General features: G+C 39.5%; 1 protein-coding gene across 1 annotated transcript in view; it reads right to left on the bottom strand.

Annotated features, from left to right (window-relative positions):
• Positions 1 to 19,961, bottom strand: part of LOC100706209 (proton myo-inositol cotransporter) — an 83,964-nt gene that overhangs the window by 17,204 nt on the left and 46,799 nt on the right. Inside the window, exon 4 of the mRNA XM_003445080.5 lies at positions 12,024 to 12,132. Within this exon, the coding sequence (XP_003445128.1) occupies positions 12,024 to 12,132 (109 nt within the window). The remainder of the gene's footprint in view (positions 1 to 12,023; positions 12,133 to 19,961) is intronic.

Raw genomic sequence — 19,961 nt, 5'->3', positions numbered from 1 at the left:
AAGGTGTCAGAGCAGAGAAACAGCAGGAGGCATGTATAAAGGGAGAGAGAGCGAAAGCAGGAAGTAAGTGAGAAAAAGACTGAAAGGTGAGAAGAAGACTGAATGGATGGAGAAAATAGAAAACAAGGGACGTGGGTGTAAAAACAAGAACAATTGGACAGATAAGAAAAGATATGGGGAGAGAGAAAGAGAGACATATATCGGGAGGGAGTGCATGAAAGAGAGACAGACGGAAACAGCGAGACAGTGACTCTCTTGGGAACTGGCCTATTTTTCAAATGAATGCATATGAACGCAGAACTGCATCACATTTACGCTCCGGAACAAAAAAAAGGCTCAGCCCAAATAGGTAAACCTCACACTTGGATGTTCTGATTGGCAACTCTGTAAACACACATACACATTCACACAAATCCACATTCACAAAGCACCGAGTGTAACATCTGCAGATGTCTGCCACTATCACAGAATTAAAACACACTTTGCACTCTCCTGTTTTCCCACTCCTCAAGTAGTAGAAAATACAAAACTCCTTAATCAATCAATAAATTAATGACATTAAATTAATATGACACAGTCATTCAGGAGTAATGGTCCATTTACCACATAGGGAAGTTAATGTTTAGTTAATTTGGTTGGCTGTAAAAAAGAAGGCAAGAGCTCTACAGAAATGGAAGTGATAAGTAGCCAACGCTAGCGAAAAACAGTAATTCACAGAAACACAAGTTTTAGCTTATCATGTTGTTGAAATTGCTGCTTTGTGCTGTTCAACAGTGTTTTGACAGTACTGACCTTTGGGTGACTGGAAAGATGTTAATTGCTGAATGGAGAAAGACTTTGTGGCTTATTAGTGGTCCTGCACCCTCCTTTTTTATACCCTTCTCTTCTGAAGTTAAAATATATAGAGGGATGAATATTCGGAGGAGAGCTAAGAGGCAGCAGACAACTGCACTAATGTTAGCGAACGGAATGAGCTAACAGACTTTTATAACAACTTTTTTTTTTTACATACAGTTCTTCTACACTGTCTGTTAAATTAAGTATAGAACATTTTTAGAACAAAGTACACCTGTAAATCTTACAAATAAAATAGGCAAGAGTTTGAGAAGCTTTTGTGGCTAAGCTAGCACTTACGTGGCTAGCTGTGATGCAAGGACTAAGCTCGCTTCAGTAGCTGGCATGCTAGCTACGTAACAAGTAGCTAAATCACCAAAGTCTCTGAAAAAGAACAGTTTGGGATGTTCTGAATGTTGCTGTTCCATTATCTTTGTATGTATTTTTGCAAGCACAGGTAACAGAATAGCTCTATTAGAAAAAACAATCAGAGGTGTAATGAGCTAGATGATGAAAGGGGTCAAAAAGTCTCTAAAACATTAAAAAAGCTGAAAATTTCCACCCAAAATGGCAAAGAAAAAAATAGATTTATGGGGAAAAAGTAGTATTATAAGTGGAAAGTGGTGTTGTTAGTCACTCAATGTGAATTTCTTGACAGGTTAACCAATACAATTCATTGATTAGAAAACCAGTTTCTGGCAAATTTGACACTTTGTTTTTCTGCAAATTTATATATTTAATCTTAAAAATGTAGATCTTTTTTTCTCTGAATTCTGAAATTTTTGCTTGTTCTAAGAATGTCATGATACCAGGATACCACAAGTTCAGTAGTTAGTACCAATACCAGCAAAATTACATGACTCTTAATACTCAATTTAATACCAGAGTGCAAAAACAAACAAAAAAGATTAACAAAAACAAAGACTTCATTGAAGACTTATTTTAGTTCAGTGACATGGTTTGGGGAGATGATTTATTTAAATTTTTAACATTATATTTTGTAGACGGGTCACAGACTGAAACATTAGCATGGTTGCAAGTAGCCTATTAACATTATTCCAAGGCACAGTGTTAGTGATAATAAATTAGTTGATGAATTTATATAGTGTTAGCCACTGGAAACATTTTAGCTAATTGAACATAGTTTATTTTTAATTACTCGACCCTTGTCACGTATCAAAACTGGCGTACAAATAACTGCAAATAGTGATCTCGTTGCACTATGTTCCACTGGTAGCATTTGCTGTCATGTGTAGTAAACACCAATCCAGCTACCTAATAAGACTGCTTCACACATGACATCCTGCTGTGAGGAGCATGCGAGTGTGATGCGTTTCTGTATGCATTTGATTAGAAGCTAAATTAGAATATTTGTCATTAAAAAGGTCTGGCTGTGTCTCGGTGGGGGACAGAAGATGTTGGCATGATTAAGTTGCTTATGAATGCTTGAAAACATACAAACACACACACACACAGGCAAAAACAACCCAGTATTTTTTATTTATTTATTTTTTGGTCTAGCTTCTTGGATTGCATGCACACAAAACACACACAGAACAGTGCAAGCTCTGCCAGCTCCTCGCCGGCCCGCCAGCAGAGTGACCACGTAAAACTGTCTTTTGTGACATTTCCAACATGACATTTATCTGTGGGACCATCTGCGAGGGCCAACTGGCATGTTGCAACAACAAAATGAGTACAAAGCACACTGAGATTATATGTATTCATATGGTAGTTAAATTTAATACCACAATGCTGGTTTTCTCAATACATCTGTAGGATTTTGTTTTTAAAGAAAATGTAACCGTGCCATGAGGTAAATAAAATTATATTGATTTGCACTGCATGTTGGCAAAGATGTATCTCTGATAACTTATATTATTAGGATGTCATAGCATTAGAGAAGGTTGTTTTTAAGATGAGAACCTCAGAAAACTACCATACATATATATTATTAACAGCACCTGGGTAGTGGGAAGTGAGGAAGTGAGTTTACCACGCAAAGACTACTTGGGTAAGATGTCTATTAACAGTTGGCCAATTATATTAAGTGGCTTTTTTTTAGCATTTTTATTTTTCATCTGTCTCAGAGAAAAACTCCATCTGCCACCAATTAATAGTGGGCACTTCCCTTGCTCTTATTTGGACAATTTTGCCACTGCCAGCTAACTAGCCCAAGGTCTTCCAATTTCATGTTTACCTGGGTGGCTTGCTTGATGTCATTTAGCTACTTCTCCAGTGAGATTCTCACCTCAAGGTTGGACTAAACCCAACTCCCCTGTCTTGGACAGCAGCTACTGACAGTAGTCCTTGTTGCAGGGCCATTGTAAGCTAGAGGAACACCAACTAGAACAGCCGTCCCCAACCCCCGGGCCATGGACCGGTACCGGTCCGTGAGTCGTTTGATACCGGCCGCGAGAGTTGAGACTTGGGTGTGAAATTTATGGTTTTCAGGGTTTTTATCGTTAACTCGGTTTCCCTGGGTCTTTTCCCATCTTGTAGTTGTGTGTCTTACTTTGAAAGAAATATTTAAATGTTACCATAGTGACCAGGGAGCATTAAGGGGCGGAGAGGAGGATGTTACTCTCAATGTTGTTGGCGCATTTCAGGAGAACGCTGCTAATAAAGTTACACAATTACACAGTGAATTTGTGTTTATTATTATATTTACAAAATACCACAGTTTTTGTCTCATTTGTATCATTTTATTTTGTTGTATTTATCCGCGATACCTTAAAGGCTGGTCTGTGAAAATATTGTCTGACATTAAACCGGTCCGTGTCGCAAAAAAGGTTGGGGACCGCTGATCTAGAACATCTGGGAGATCGAGAATTTATCAAGCTCACTGAGACTGCAGAGCTTGTACTGTATTATTAATTGCTGTATTATCAATTTGTCATCAGTGTACTTGGCAATTTAAATTCTGACAAATAGAATCCAGGTCTGTTGCATATACTGGATACCAACTGCCATTGTATTCTGGTATAAATCTCTAGTTTATATGCCAAGCTAGATTGTCTTGCCCCCTTTACCTAAATTCATACATTTCACAAAGCACTTAGTTTTAGTAGTTTGTTCTACTTGTGGTGATAATTAACCATTACTGTAGTGCTGGGTGAAGGAAATGTGGCTGAGGTGTTGGGAATAAAATGTCACTTCTGGACTTTCTGACACTTATTTTCTCATCTTCTGGAAAAGATTAAAGTTCACACCATGAGAGTGACCTTACAAAGTGCAAGCAGGAGAGAATAAAACCAGAAAAGGAAACATGTCACGTGAACGATTTCAGGAAAAGTTTGCAGTGTTTGCATGAAAAAATCTGCACATTCCAATGGTCATTACTACTCTGAAAAGCATCTCTTTTTTTGCACATAATTACTTCAACTTCTGGATCAAACTACTCTTTTGGTAAGTGTGCGGTCTAAAGCATTGGTTGTACTTGGTTAGAAGTCCTTGATGCTATTTTTTTTTAAAAACCTGGAGCGAAGAACAAAAAACCTTCTCAGCGTGATCGTTACAAAATGCAGCAAAGAAACAAACAGAATGAAAGAACACGAGGCTTTTCATCCACAGCTCAATATTTCTTGTCCTCTTTCTCTGTCTTCCTTCATAAATCTTACACTTCCTCTCCTGTCATCTGCCTTGATCCCGCTCCGTGGCCCTTCCTCCACCTCATCACCATCAATGTCAGATCTCCCTCTGCTTCTGCTTTCCTCTTCTCTGCTTTTACTCTACTCTCCAGCCCAGTTGGAAGATCTTCCTGTCTTTTAAGATAGTTTGTTCACCACTCACAGGATGCACACACACACACATTTCCCACCAGTACACAGTGACCTTTATGTGCAAGATTATGAGGCTAATTCATTCAAAATGATCCATTAGCTAATGCATAAAGATGATATCTAATTTGACCAACTGCTGTACCACATTGTTCTGCATTTATAGCTAAACAACAGAGATGGGAAGGCAGATCCATAAAAAAAGAATCTCCTGCAGGATGCATGTTACTGATGTGATCCACAAAGCAATCCATCCAGCTTCTTTTTTTCCTGAGTGACATATTCTTGATAAATACATTTTTCATCACACAGGTTTCTCTGACAGTTTTTGAATGTTTGTGTGTGTGTGTGAGTGAAAGCAAGGAGGTAATTCATATAACACCAATAGAGCTCAGGGAGAGTAGCTGACACATGAGTTTAAATCAAGCTGCTGTAAAATAATAATGGCATGTGTGGGACCATGTCCACGGCCATTATGCATACTCATGGCCAGTTTTAGTTCTCTGTAGGCTTTTTAATATATCTGAAGTAACAAAAAAAATCATATGATCTTCTGCAAACAACAAACCCTAAACCACTACTGATACTTCTGCAGTTTCAGCACTATTAATGTCTTAAATCTTGCGCAACAGAAGCTCGGTAGATCTTTAGTTATGGCTTAGGTTAGCTTTCTATGGATTGGGCAAACACCTAGCTTCCATAGCTGTAGCAATTAGCTAGTATTATCTATAATTGTGAAGCTAAAATGTCAAACAGTGAATATAACTCTAAAGATTATGTTGTTTTCACGATGCTGTTGGTACTGTAACCAAGGACACCCTCACCGAGCCACTAACACAACTGTGGACTTTTATTTTTAATACATAAATAAATAAAAGGCACATGTAGCTAGGTTAACAAAGCTACATTAGCTTACTCTTGCCCATTATTGAAATAAAAGTCATGCCATCATAAATTATAATGATTTTATTGTACAAACTAGGCTTTACAAGTCATTATAGTGATCAACAAACTGGATTAAGAGCAGCTGATGGTCATTCAGCAAAAATCAGTACCTTAGCAGACTACCCACTGAGCTGGTGTAGGTACCTTATAATCAGTATCTCCATGTATGCATATTATATGTGCAAACTTTTTTCCCTGCTCCTTTCCGTTAAAAATACACTTGCGCATTTTTCCATTGTCTGTATTTAAAAAGTGAACATAGCCATTATTCATATATGACATACTGTTTCAAACTATCATTTGGGCACCTAATTTTAAGCAATTAGGCTTTTTTTTTTTAAAGTGACCATGCTTGAAGAGAATGGAGTGCTAAATGATCAGCTAATGGGGCTGAACTGGGCAGGGACAATCTGGGAGAACGTTAAGGCACTTTCAATACAGAATTAAATTTGATAGGAAGCTGATGCCATGGAGACACATGCTAAACAAATCAGCCAGTAATATAACCCCACGGTCCTGCCTGGGCACTCTACACACATCCGTTTTCCTTTCTTATTACCGTTTTGCATTAATGCACGCATAAGTAAATAAAGATAAAGTAGTAAGTAATTTGATGACCAAAGAAAATAGGGCAGGAGAAGAAAATAACAAAATATTAATATAAAGTATTACTTGCTGTATTCCTTTATTTTATAATAGCTTGATACTGGAAAGTAGTCACGATAGCTCACATAACATCTATTTATATACTGTAGAGCTGGCTAAATATACATAGAGCAGTAATAGCACAGCAGCAGAGGTTAGCTGATCACTGCCTTCCTAGCACAAATAGAAAAATCCTCCCCTGCCAGATACAGCTTCACACCTGTATACAGTTTGATCTCATGGACTCCTGAAATGTTATTGCAACACAAACAGCTGGGCATGATACAAATTCCCCTACTGGGCATTTGTAATGAAGGTAAAAATTGCAACAGTAACCAAAAAAGTTTTTTCATCAAGGCTCTAAATATATTTATTTTTTTAATTTATTCATTTTAACATTGGAGTCTTTTGAGATGGTCTGACATTTTTAAAGCGAGCCTCACGTGGCCATTTGAGGAACTGCAAATTGATCTCTCTGTTAGGGTCATTTTTTAGCCGTAGAGATGTCCTATTGCCTCCTAGTCGTAGAGTAACCTTTATTATATTAATTTAATCCTAAGCAGAGCACCACAAGTATTCAATATATAAGAGAAGGTCATGAATAACCTGGCTTATATCCAGACATTTCACTATCAAGAGTGTGGATGAAGCTCAAGTACGTTTGCTTGCATAAATGGACATTACACAGAACAGAGCACAAATTAGCATTCAAGCAAGTGATACTAATCTGCACCAAGTTTAGTGTGTGAGCAGGTGTAAAGGTGGATTTATACTTCTCTGTTCAAGCTACGCCTTTCTGAGACATAATCAGAAATGTGACGAAATGCAACAACATGCCAACACAGACTGCACAGGAATAAATGGTGCAAAGGTGATGCTTAGACTAGATCTTAAGCTCTCATTTAACCAGAATCTCTTAGAGACTTAGGTGCTGTTAACCACTGCATTTAAGATTCTGGAGATGTATGCCAATCATGCTGAGCATAGCTGAAAGAGTGACTTGACCACTGGTTCTACACCATTGTAGAAATCTGATGCCACTCTGCTCCACTTTATATGTCCTTTGTTACTATGCTCCCTTTATGGTCTTCTTCGGTGACTCAGGAATACATAACTCAACTGTTACACAAGGATCCCTAAACAAAATGCAAAAAAATCAGGCACACTGAGCCAAGGCCGCCTGACTCCATTCACTGCTGTTTTTACTTTTGGACTCCTTTGTGAAGTCGGACTGAAAAGAAAAAAAACATATTTAGATCGTGTGAGGTTTGTAACTGTATTTGACAGGCTGGGGTTTATAATTACAGATATCCCCTGAGGCAGCACTGATCTCCATAAGTATGTTAGATATGAAAGGGCAAATCAGAGGGAAATGTGTTAACTGTCAGTTTGATGAAGTGAGAAACGCAGCTTTGTCACTTCATCAAGATGTTATTGGTTGAACTGGCTGGTCAGTTACAATCTCAGTCAATCTTTCGCCTGAATTCCTCTGATAAAGACCAGAAGAGCTCACTTTTTTTGTCAGATATTTTACTCCAAGGCTGACGGAAGGAGGGAGGCTATTGGTGGGAAAATGTGCTAATAGGGTCTCAAATGTACCCTCTGTGTGAACATATGTGACTTGGAGAGAGGGAGGAAAAAAAGTGAACACTGTCAATCCGTTCCTGTCAAGTTCCTAACTTGAGAGAGAGAGGACTGTTAGAACTGGCAGCCAATATGTGCTTTTCTAGTTTGGTCTGGATTTTTTTTTTGCCTGTCTGCCAGATTGTCTCATTGCCCTTTTCCTTCTTCCCCTGTGCCAGCCTGGTGGTTTAATCAGAAAAAGCAGCTGGGGACAGGGAGAGGAGCTTGTTTCTAAGCCTGGCTGATTTACCGGCTCCTCAGACCTTCTTTATGTCTCACCGGCTAATGGGGCTAGCCTGGCAGCTTCACTGGAGGTAGACAAAAGAGGCAGTAGACAGGGAGGTTAGCAAAGCACACAGCACACATGACTCAACACACAGTGCACATTCTGTGGTTAAAGAAGCCCATGCTCCGTATGGTGGAAGATGGTCAAATATAGTTTTTAATCATTTATATCTTTACATTATATTCATCACTGAAGGGTGAGTATTGTCATGGTAACAGCTGTGTTCTCCCCCTTTCATTTTGTTCTGTATGTTCTGTAGTCTGTCCTCGCCTCATCCAGCAACCCTCTGAGTTTTTTATTATTCACCTCAGAATTTCAGCAAGCAGGCAGATTGTTTCTATCACCTAATATCAATCATCCAGATTCACATTTTCCTCTGTCAGCCCCGTGTGTGAGGCTAGTTAGTGCTCAGGTTATAACTGTGAACATCATCATCAGGATTCAGTTCTCACTACATGTTCTGAAGCCCTAACAAATGTACTAATTAATACAATTAATACCATTTTTGCAATCAGTGTGTGGACTTTTTATTTTTAACCCCTAGCCCTGTTTTGAATTGTAACACCAATCTGTAGCTCAAACAGATCTTGCTGTTTCTTTATTTGGGTGTTCACCTGTGATATATGGCTGATGACTCCCCTGCTTCCTCCTTCCTATTGTTTATGTGCCAAAATGTCCTTTGACAAGACACTTAACACCCAAATTGGGTTAAACAGTGTCTTCTAAACCCAATAATTTACCTTTCAAAATATGTACAGTGGTCCACTTTATACTGACTTTATAAGTGGTTAAAAAAGTGGGCAGGTGGCACCTCTATAATGACATACTGCAGCAATTAAAAAGGCTGGTTATTTAGTTATTTACTATTGAATTATTCAGTTACCCTTTATTTTGCAAAAAAGGACAAACGCCTAGCTTCGATAGCTGTAGCAATTAGCTGGTATTATCTATAATTGTGAAGCTAAAATGTCGAGCACAGTGAGTGTTATGAACGTTCAAGCTTATACCAACAAACCAACCATTGCAACATCTCTTCTCCTTTTGTTTTTGTGATTCTGGGTTAAAAATCATTAATGTTTCCTTTTGAGTAGGCTGTCATTGGCATCTGATTCTTTTTCCTTGTACAGTAAATGTAAACATTTCTTAATTCTTTTTCTTGTCATGTAACGTAAACACACACATAAGTGTTGTGTTTTTGTGAAAAATTCGCCCTGAAAAACGCACGGTGAAAAAAAGTTGGCATTAATGTTTTCCTGATGTTTTCCTGATGTTTTGACTGTGTTTGAGCTACAAGCGCACTTGTTGCCACATGCAGTGATCTGATTGGTCTAGTTTTTGGAAATTGTGAAAAATCGAAACAAATGTGTCCAGTGAAATGACACGATCAGTCTGATTGGCAACATTAAGAATAAGTGAGATCAAAAAATAATTTTACAACACAGGAAATATTTTATCGGTCTGGTGTGAAAAGACTTTTACAGTGACCTTAAAACTGACTGTTAATTTAATCATACCTTTACAGTGTCCAATGGCTGCATTTTGATTAGTATTTTAGTTTGGAAGGAGGTTCCTGAGTGGGCCTCCTGCTGGAAAAGGACAGTGCCATGCATGTTAGATTAACTGCTGATTGTAAATGAGCTCTGGAAGTGCGACTATGCGGTCGTCTGTCTCTCTGTGAAGGACTGGAAACATGTTGAGGGTGTAACCTGCATTATCAACCTTTGTCTTACAGCATGAAGCGCCTTGAGGCAACAGTTCTGGAACTATATAAATAAAATTGAATTGAACTGTCCATGGCACCTGGATAGCTGGCAAGCCCCTATGACTCTGAGCTGTATAAGGAGACAACAAAATAGATGGATTCTGGCTGATATTATAACCATGGCTTAGTCTTATGTGGTTTTGAAACACTATAGAGACATCACAAAGACAGGCCCTAAAATAACAACTTGCTTTTGATTATATAGTTTTAAATTTATATACCTGAGTTCAATATCTTGGATACGAAAAACACAAACACACACACCAACCGAGTGATTTATTATTAGCTCATCCACATGTACATCTGGAATGAACACATCCGGGACGAATGGGAAAGAGGCCCACGGATACGATTCATTTGCTATGTCACAAGACAACTGCTGTTATTTGTGCGTCTGCTGTGTTGGACTCTTTCTCTTAAACATGTTGCTTCTTCTGATTTGGGCTGTACTTTGGTGATTTCATCAGATCGGCTGTCTTTCAGCCTGACTGCAGATGAAAATAACTATAACCTGTGCAAACTTGCATTCTGATCTGTGTCTGGGACTTTTCCATCCATGAAACGATGCGAAGCTAAAACAAAGCAAACAACTGAAATGGAGACGCTGGCATCAAAAAATTGATTGTCACCAGCGTGAGGTCTTTAATGTCAATTTTGAGTGATGTCATTATCACCACAGTAAGCTGCAGTACTTATTTTTTCAAACGAAAGGGCAATCAGATTTCAATTTGCAGGCAGGAAAACACATTTTAATGCCGTGTGTAAACATAACAGGCCCGAAACAGTCTCGGCTGAAGATGTAATGATGCTCGCTGCAAATGGGTCATCTCTTGACACAGATAAACTAGCAGGTAGACCTTTTTGGGAGGACTAGAAGATTGGCAGATACATAAATCAGAGAGACAGAAAGGTGGATAGGGACAGAGCTATGACAGATTAAGTTTGTCCTCGCTGCTCTCCGTAATGTTGGTGACAGGGATGAAGATAAATATACAGTAAGAGAGGCAGACACTCAGTAGCCAGATCTCTCTGTGAGAGAGACAGAAGCAACCGTTCAAAGACATCCAGAGTTTCACCGCTGCTTCATTATCATCCTTTCTCCTCACGTTTCTGTCCATTTACTTCTCAAAATCTAATAACACAGGGGCAAACGGCCATACCTAAAGCCTCACGCGCCCCCGCTTACATACACACAACCATGCGAGTGCATAGATGTCATGCACAAACACGCACGTGCCGCACAGGCGTGCATGCACAGACTCCAAAGTCCATAGGGTCACATTTCGTTCATTTAGTCACATGTGTGCAAACACGCCCGTACAAGAACACTTATCCTGCTGCTCTCACCTCCGGTGGTTGCTAAGCAACAGCACATATCCACAGATTGTTTACGGAGCCTTGCAATATAGTTCATCTCTAAAGAGAGGCGAGGCAGGGACCGATGACACAATCCCCTCAGATGAAAAGAATAAGCTGGTCCATCCCTTTCGCAGGCAAGTGGGCAGTAATGCAATGAGTCCTCTTGCTCCCCACTGGGCGACGTGAAGCGACAGATGAAAGAAATGTTTTGTGATTTAATAGTGTGTTGCTGAAGCGAATGTACCCGTCTGAGATCTCTGGTGCTGAAAGGCGAGGCATGTGACATCGTGTGTCATGCATCGTTATTGTTTTCATTAACTCTGAGGAAACTGATAAAAACACACTTGAACTTTTCCCTTTCGGTGCCAATGCGAGGTAGAAATAATAAAGGCTGTGCTGTTCGAGCTCTTGAAAAGATGACACATGGACACAGCCTCAAGTATCAGAGGTCAATTTTTTCACAGTATAATACACATGAAAGGGCCTCTAAGTTAGGCAGTTACAGACTGCTGGCAAATTAAAGGGAAAAACCTGAACCCTTGACCCTTTCATTGACACACTGGCTTTGTAAGGCTATACGGCACGTATCAGCATCCCTTAAAGGGAAGGGTTACTGAAAATCAATGCAAAGTTGTTCTGGGTGATCGCCTCTATCCATTTGCTCATTTGATGCTGAACACTGCAGGCTCTGTTTAATTTTACAAAAGTCTGTTGCTCTGGGAGAACAAGAAGAATAAATCAGACCTGTGCGGCAGACCCGACTCAAAGGTTTGGTGATGTTTCCACTCACATGACTGTGTTGATTCCTGAAAGCTGCTGGAACATCTGAAGACCACAGCCCACCACCAGGGCTCGTCGGGTCGGGGGGTAGGTCAGCATACGCCAGATCACCGGGCCATCTGAGAGACACAGGCAAAGGGACAACAGAAATGAATTTTGCACGCAGCACAAGATAAGATAACCGCTATGAGGAAAACAAGGCTGAGACAGTATCTCAAGGGCGACATAAAAACTTTTTGTGAAAAATAAACTAGGTGTGAAAGTGCAGTTCCTCAAATGTCTGTGAAGGTTCTCAGTCATCCAGGTCATCGTAGTCTAAGGAGCTTGGAAAGAAAAGCATCTGGACTTCTTTGAGTTGCTTGAAGATGTTTCACCTCTCATCCGAGAAGCTTCTTCAGTTCTAAGGGTCAATGGTGGAGAGTCCCAGATTTAAACCCAGTGGGAGTTTCCCCCCAAAGAGGGACAAAGGACCCCCTGATGATCCTCTACCTAATCACATGAGCCAAGGTGTGAAAGTGGGAGTGGGTCCCAATCAGCCAGGGTTTCGGGTGAGCTCATTGTGAAACCTGGCTCCACCCTATCATGTGATTTCCTGAGGTCAGATGGCCCAGGATGTGAGTGGGCGTTAAGGCGTCTGGGAAGGGATCTCAAAACTGGATTATAGATGGCAGACAGTTGGTGTCGTAAACCCCCGCCTCTGTTCAAAGATGGTCGCTCACAGTGGACGCCCACGCACATCCTGAAGGTTGAAATTACTATTGTTATTATTATTTGCCTCAGTGATATAATCTGAGAAATAATATGGCTTGTTGTCACTAACTGCATCAAGACAGTGCAAAACTTGTATTATTTTATTTATATTACTAGCACCAACTAGCAAACATGCGGATAACATTGTAGGTACCTACTTCTGTCATATACAGTCTGTGATAAAAATGATTTTTTGCAACAAATATCAGTTTTCTTTTGTTTTCTGTCTGTTTCATTTCTATAACCCCATGCCTTTATAGTACTGTAAAACCTCCATTATGTACTATATTTCACATAAAGTGTTCACTTAGAGTTAAAATAGGCCAGCAAAAAATGATTGATTTGCATGATGGGAAAAGATAGTTTTGATTTAAAATTGCTTCGTCTTCTTTCGGCTGCTCTCTTTAGGGGTCGACACAGACACAAAAATTTCTCTGAGGTCTTCCTTTTTTCCTCTTCCTGCCTGACATCTTCAACATCCTTTGTCTGGTATATCCACCACCCCTGCTCCGCACATATCCAAACACCTCAGCCTTGCCTCTCTAACTTGGTCCCCGAACCTCACAGCCTGAAGTGTTCCTCTGATGTAATCATTCCTAATCCTGTCAATTCTGTCTTAACACCTTTAACTCTCCTGTGTTTTTGTCAGTACCACCATCTTCAAACCTTCTTATAACCCTTCCCTTTGACTCTTGCTATTATCTTCTGTCACAGATCACCCCTGACACTCGTCTCCACCCACTCAATGCAATGCTGCCTACACGCTCTTTTTCATGTCTCATATGCACTATCATTTGCTTTGGATGGTTGACTCCAGGTGCTATAAAACTGCATAAAGATTTATAAACATAGCATGGGGTGCTAGAAATACAGGACCACTTCTTAGTTGAAATTTTGCCTTCATAACTGCTTTAATTCTTCTTGGCACAGATTCAACAAAGCACTAGAACCATTTCACAAATATTTTGGTCCATATCGACATGACAGTGTCACACAGTTGCTTCACATCCATGATGGGAATCTCCAGGTCCTCCACATCCCAAAGGTGTGCAATTGGATTGATATCTGGTGACTGTGGAGTTCATTTGAGTGAACTCATTATTAAGTTCAGGAAACCAGTTTTAGAATATCTGGCTTTGTGACATGGTGTATTATCCTGCTGGAAGCAGCCATCAGGAGATGGTACACTGTGGACATTGAGGGATGGACCTCAGCAACAATACGTGGGTAAGCTGTGGAGATAAAACGATGCTCAGTTGTTATTAAGGAACACAAAGTGTGCCAACATATATCCCCTACAATATTACAACAACACCTCTACCCATTGATACATTAGATGACAGGTCCATGGTGGGTGTATTCGGGTTGTTAACGCCAAATGCTGACCCTACTTTGTGAAAGTGGCAACAGAAATTGAGATCCATGAAAGAAAGCCAATCTTCTGTTGCCCAATTTTGGGGAGCCCATGGAAACTGTAGCCTCAGTTCCCTGTTCTTAGCTGGCAAGAGTAACAGCCAGTGTGGTCTTCTGCTTCTGTAGCCCATCTACTTCAAGGTTCAATGTGTTTTTGTGTTTCAGAGATGCTCTTCTGCAAACCTTCGTTGCAATGAGTGCTTTTGAGCTGCCTTTTTAACTATTTTAACCATACTCCCCTAACCTTTGTTATCAACGCGTGAAGTTTTTCACCCAGAGAATCTGTGGATATTTTCTCTTTTTCAGATTATTCTCTGTTTGGTTGCGTTGGAAAGCCCCAGTAGATCAGCATTTTCTGAATTACTCAAACCAACAATCACGCCACATTCAAAGTCATTTGAATGCTGTGGAAGACATTTCCACAGCATGTCTTTATCCTGTTTTCCTTCTCTCACCCCAACCGGCCGCAGCAGATGGCCCCGCCCCTCCCTGAGCCTGGCTCTACCGGAGGTTTCTTCCTGTTAAAAGGGAGTTTTTCCTTCCCACTGTTGCCAAAGTGCTTGCTCATAGGGGGTCATATGATTGTTGGGTTTTTCTCTGTATCTGTTATTATAGAGTATACTGTACAATATAAAGCGCCTTGAGGCGACTTTTGTTGTGATTTGGGGCTATATAAATAAAATTGAATTGAATTGAATTGAATTGAACTGAATTGAATTGAATTGAATTTGAATCACCTCCTTCCACAATTCTGATGCTCAATTCAAAATTCAGCAGGTTGTCTGGACCAAGTCTGTAGACTTAAATGCACGGGGTTTCTGCCATGCGATTGGCTGATTAGATATCTGCATTAGTCAGCAGGTGAACAGTAAATAACAGTATGTTAGCTGGCTGCTGGTAGTGCTTTAAAATGTAACACATGTAGATGAGAGTGTTGTCATCCACACAGCTTTACAAAATGTCAAACCGTTCTCATTAACACGAGTGGAACAACATTCAGCTAAACCATGATCTAATTAAAAAATGCCACCAAATATTTTCAAACCGCACACAGGAAACTCAGTGGGTTTGTCACCATTAGTTATCCATAACATATTTAGATTTAGTGTTTAGGTTAGCATGATGAGTCACACTCTCCTCAAGCTGGAAGGAACAGCGGAAGCAACCATGTGACCGAGTGAAGTTCTCTTACACAAGATGCTGAGGTTTTGTTTGTTCCAGTGATGCCATTCTGTTGCTCTTGAATGTTTTGGAAAAACATGCAAATTTGCCTTATTTTCTAAGTGCCATTTTCCTCTTTCAGATGGCGGATATCTCACTGTGGGATGGAGCAAATATCTGAATTTGGCTTTGGCCACACGGAGTCCTACTTGGCTCATCATTGGAGCCAGACTGCGATTTCCAACGCACGCAGACTAGCGATTCCTTCGGGAGGAGAAGTCTTAATAGGATGAGAGAATGGCTGGACAGGCATGGGGCTCTGGGATGAAGAGGGAGACATCCAGAGTGCTAACAGATCAGACAAACAAGTCTGAACACACACACACACAGGTAATATCAGGATACACAAGTGGCTGTGCAAACACGAGCAGAAAATACAAACGTATCACAAACAAGGATGTATGAGCCTGCACATATGAGCTGACGCGCACAGACTGAGTATTTTGGAGCAGCTGTGTGTGGGAGGACTTTGGCCCAGTGAACATCTCCTTTTGCTGTTTGACAAGCAGATCAGACTCTGTAAAGGAGGCTCCCACTGACACACAAACACACTTAAGCCTAGCTTTTAATGGGTGCCTGTCAGCCCTCGTTGGAGGATATTATCATCAACTTTGAGTCTTTTCAAACCTGAGATGCCACGAGAGGCTTTTTAACTTTCATCTGTTTTTCCACATTTTCACAGAAGACGCCACTTCTCATCTTTTTATTGTGAAGAGATTGGAGGCAATTCTCGCAGCAGCGTGAAGCAATCAAAAACATAGCTTTTCATGATTCGTGATGTTTCTAAAAAAAATCACGCACCATGGCTCAATTTAACACCTACGTCTTTTCCAGACGTGTCTCCACGAGCTCTGCACTTATTTTATGGAGGTTTGTTTTTTAGATAGAAAACACGCATCACTTCAGTTTTAGGTGATTGGCTTTTGCTTTGCTTTGTTAAACACAGTTTCAGCTTTGGCAAGAACACCAGCTCAGCTCCATCTCTACACAGCATCCTTTAAAAACCCCATGATTATGGCTTTGAAACTGACAATCTTATGATAATGATAACTTGGACCTGTAAGCAACTAATAATTATAACACATTATATCCAAGTATATCGAATGTTCACCAACACTGACATGAGAGCGTCAACCCTAATTTCATATAGCAAGCCTGTATATGCATAAGATAAGGAGGGAGCTTGTACCTTAGTAATGAAAGCGCTGTTGTATGCATGTGGGCACACATGTTTTTGTAGTTTTGCCTCTGTCCAGCACCACAATGAATTTATATGTCAATATGGGATTGTTCAGACTTTGAAGGTTTAACACAATCATATTTTCACACACAGTCTCCTATTATCAGAGGCTAAACATTAATGAAATAATTAACTGTCAGGCAGTTTCATAACCATTGAGGATTGTTTTCTAGTTATTTATTATTTAATGACAAACAAATCAGATACTGTAGAAGGTTTGGACTTGATTTCAAGTGTTAAACTTGTGCAAGTGACCGAGGCCTGCATTAGACTGAAAAACCAAAATAATCATAAAAAGTTTTGGAGTGATGAAATTAACAATCTGGTACATTCTTAAGAAAAGGAATGCACTGGCTGTTTCATCAAAGGCACAAAAGACCACAGAAGACTGATTTCTTTTCTTGGTTATGAAAAACCACAATATCACACTTATGGAAATAAATGAAAAGTGTTTTCAACAAGATGCAAATCACTGGTTAGACTCAAGAATAGGAAGGTTAGATTAGACTTCATCAAAAAACATCTAAAAAGAAAAAAACTTCTGGACAGAGGAAACCAAAGTTTTACCAGAATGACAGGAACAGAAAAGTGAAGAAGGAAAGGAGCAACTTCTGACCCAGATCATATCACATCATTTGTAAGACATGGTGGAGGCATGTACACATACGGCTGTCACTGATAGAAGTAGCAGGATGACTTCTGAAGTGTACAAGGCTATACTCTCTGCTTAAATCCAGCGAAATGCCGGATCCAGCATTTTTTTCGACTATTAAATATAATACCGAAGAGAGACGCACAAATAAGTGGAACCTGAAGGTGTCTTCAATAAATCAGAATATCTCAAGAAAGAAAAAAAAGTCAGGGAGTCATTGTCAGCAAAGGATTTTTAACCAGGTATTAAAAACATTCCTTATATTTAAAATTAAGTTAGTTTGTCCAGTTACTTTTGAGCCTCTGAAAATGGACTTTGACTAAAAATGTCTGTAATTCCTGTAATTCTAAACAAATACCTTGAATTAAAGCTGAAAGTCTGCATTAATATCCACAAATATAATGTCCAACTATGTTGATCCTAAATAATCAAAATACAAAGAAATAGTGTAAAAGCAGAATGCAATCATTTCCAAACCTTTCATGAAAAAATATGAGCACATTTTGAATTTGAAGGCAGAAGTTGGGATGGGGCCACAAACGACTGGAAAACTAAGTTCCTTTTCCAACTATATCTCATGTAGGTGGATATAACTTAGAGAGGAACAGCTTCTTAGAAGTCAAGAGGGTCACCAATCTGCAAAAACCCCTCACAATATCTACAAGTTGTGGAATTATTTCAGGTTAATAAATAAATGGATAATGTTCCTCAACATAAAATTATGACTTTGAATAGCAAGTACATGATATCATCAAAAGATTCTGAGAATCTGAAGAAATCTCTGTGCACATTGGGCAAGGCTTAAAATCAGTACTGGGCGTCCATGATGTTCGTGTCCTGCAGCGCTGCATTGCCTTTAATCAAATGAAAACATCTGGGGCATCATGAAACAAGAAAATACGACAAAGATGCTAGAATACTACCATATTTTTCAGACTATAAGGCGCACTGAAGATCCTTTCATTTTCTCAAAAATCGACAGCGTGCCTTATAATCCGGTGTGCCTTATGTATGAACTCTGGTTGTGCTTACTGACCTCCAACCAATTTATGTGTGTATGCCTTCATGGCGCTCAAAAATCTGTCAAAATGTTTTAGTACGACTTTATCTGACTGTTTTGTTTCCCTTAACCCTTTAAGACCTACCATAGAACCAAGTCCGCCAGAGCTTTTATTATATTTTTACATGCTGTAGTGCCATTTTTGGGAGCATTTCAAGTTGCTATACATCAATACAACCATTATAGCCCAAATTTTAATAATATGTATGCATTAAGTGCATAGTAATTACATAAATTGCCAAAAAGTGCAATAAACTACAAAAAAATTGAAAATCGTTTTTGTTTTTTTAACATATATTTCTACTTAGAGAAATGTAAGAGGCTTATCCCTCAAAACTGTAAATACAAAAAAGTTGCACAAAATGGTTTCCCACCACAGGAAATTTATTTTGAGTGTCTTCATAGTTTTATTTTTGAAATACACCAATTTTTATATACTGCAGGAAAAACGAAAATAAATATAATAGTGCAAATTTGCAAAAAAGCAGCATGTGCATCAAAATAAACTATTTCCAGCAGTGCAATATGAGTCCAAAGCATCCCAGAAACGACACAGAAAGTCATAAAGTCAAAGATAACTTTTAAAAACACCAGTACAGGCTCATGAGGCCCTCATGGTAAAAAACTACATTTCTGCGAAAATGACGTCACTTCCGGTTTCGGGCAGGTCATGGGACATAGCGAAAGTTCGGGCTGACGTCTGTTCCAACCTAGGAAGTGTTATGAACAGCTGATCGGATCGGCAAAGCGTGTTTCTGGAATATTATGTTTTTGTTGCTGCAAGCGCTTTTTATGCAGTTTTTGCAAAGCTATATGTGGAAGGAAACCGTGACCTAGGACAAGCTGATGGCATGAGATGTAAGTACAACTCCTCCGGTTTCATATGCAAAAAAAATTATTGCGCTAGCTCACGTGGTTGCAGTGCTACCGGGATTTAAAAATAGTTACGCAAAACAGAGCGTGCCCGCTCCGACCGGTTTTAAAGGGTTAATGCGCCTTATGGTCCAAAAAATTCTGTATATCAGACAAGAATGGGACAACATGGGAACTGAAGAAGCTTCTTGGACGGGAGGTGAAACATCTTCAAGAAACTTAAAGAAGTCCAGTCAACCTGCATGACTGGGAATCTACACAACGGGACAACATTCCTCTCCAAAATGACAATGTGAGCTCATATTAGGCTTTAATACAAAAGATATGGTTATTATTGAAACAGAGGGCCACTAATGAGAATTACTAGACCAGCTGATTTCTGGGAAATATAGGATTCCAGAGGTTTTGCATATTGACTTTTACTAGAGATTAAAAAAATCAGGCAATCTCAGTCACTGTTGCCCAGAATTAAACGGCATAATTGTTCTGTAATCATGTGCTCATGGGTCCACTTTTGTGATCATAAAATTCTAAATTGCTGACTCATTAGCAAATGTGTTCAGGTTATGTAAAATATATCCTTACTGTAGCTTCCTTTTACTCACAACCATAGCTGAGATTGGCTCACACAGCTACACAGCAGCCCTGTTATTGTTTTAAAGTCAGTGTTTAAATGAAGTTCTCCACAGACGATAAAGAGAAAGCGATGTGTTTATGGTCCGAGCCACGTCCATGGCAC

This window comes from Oreochromis niloticus, linkage group LG17 (assembly GCF_001858045.2).
Source record: "Oreochromis niloticus isolate F11D_XX linkage group LG17, O_niloticus_UMD_NMBU, whole genome shotgun sequence".
Lineage (NCBI taxonomy): Eukaryota > Metazoa > Chordata > Actinopteri > Cichliformes > Cichlidae > Oreochromis > Oreochromis niloticus.
The sequence above is the reverse complement of the archived record's forward strand: the minus strand, read 5'-3'. Positions and strand labels throughout refer to the sequence as shown.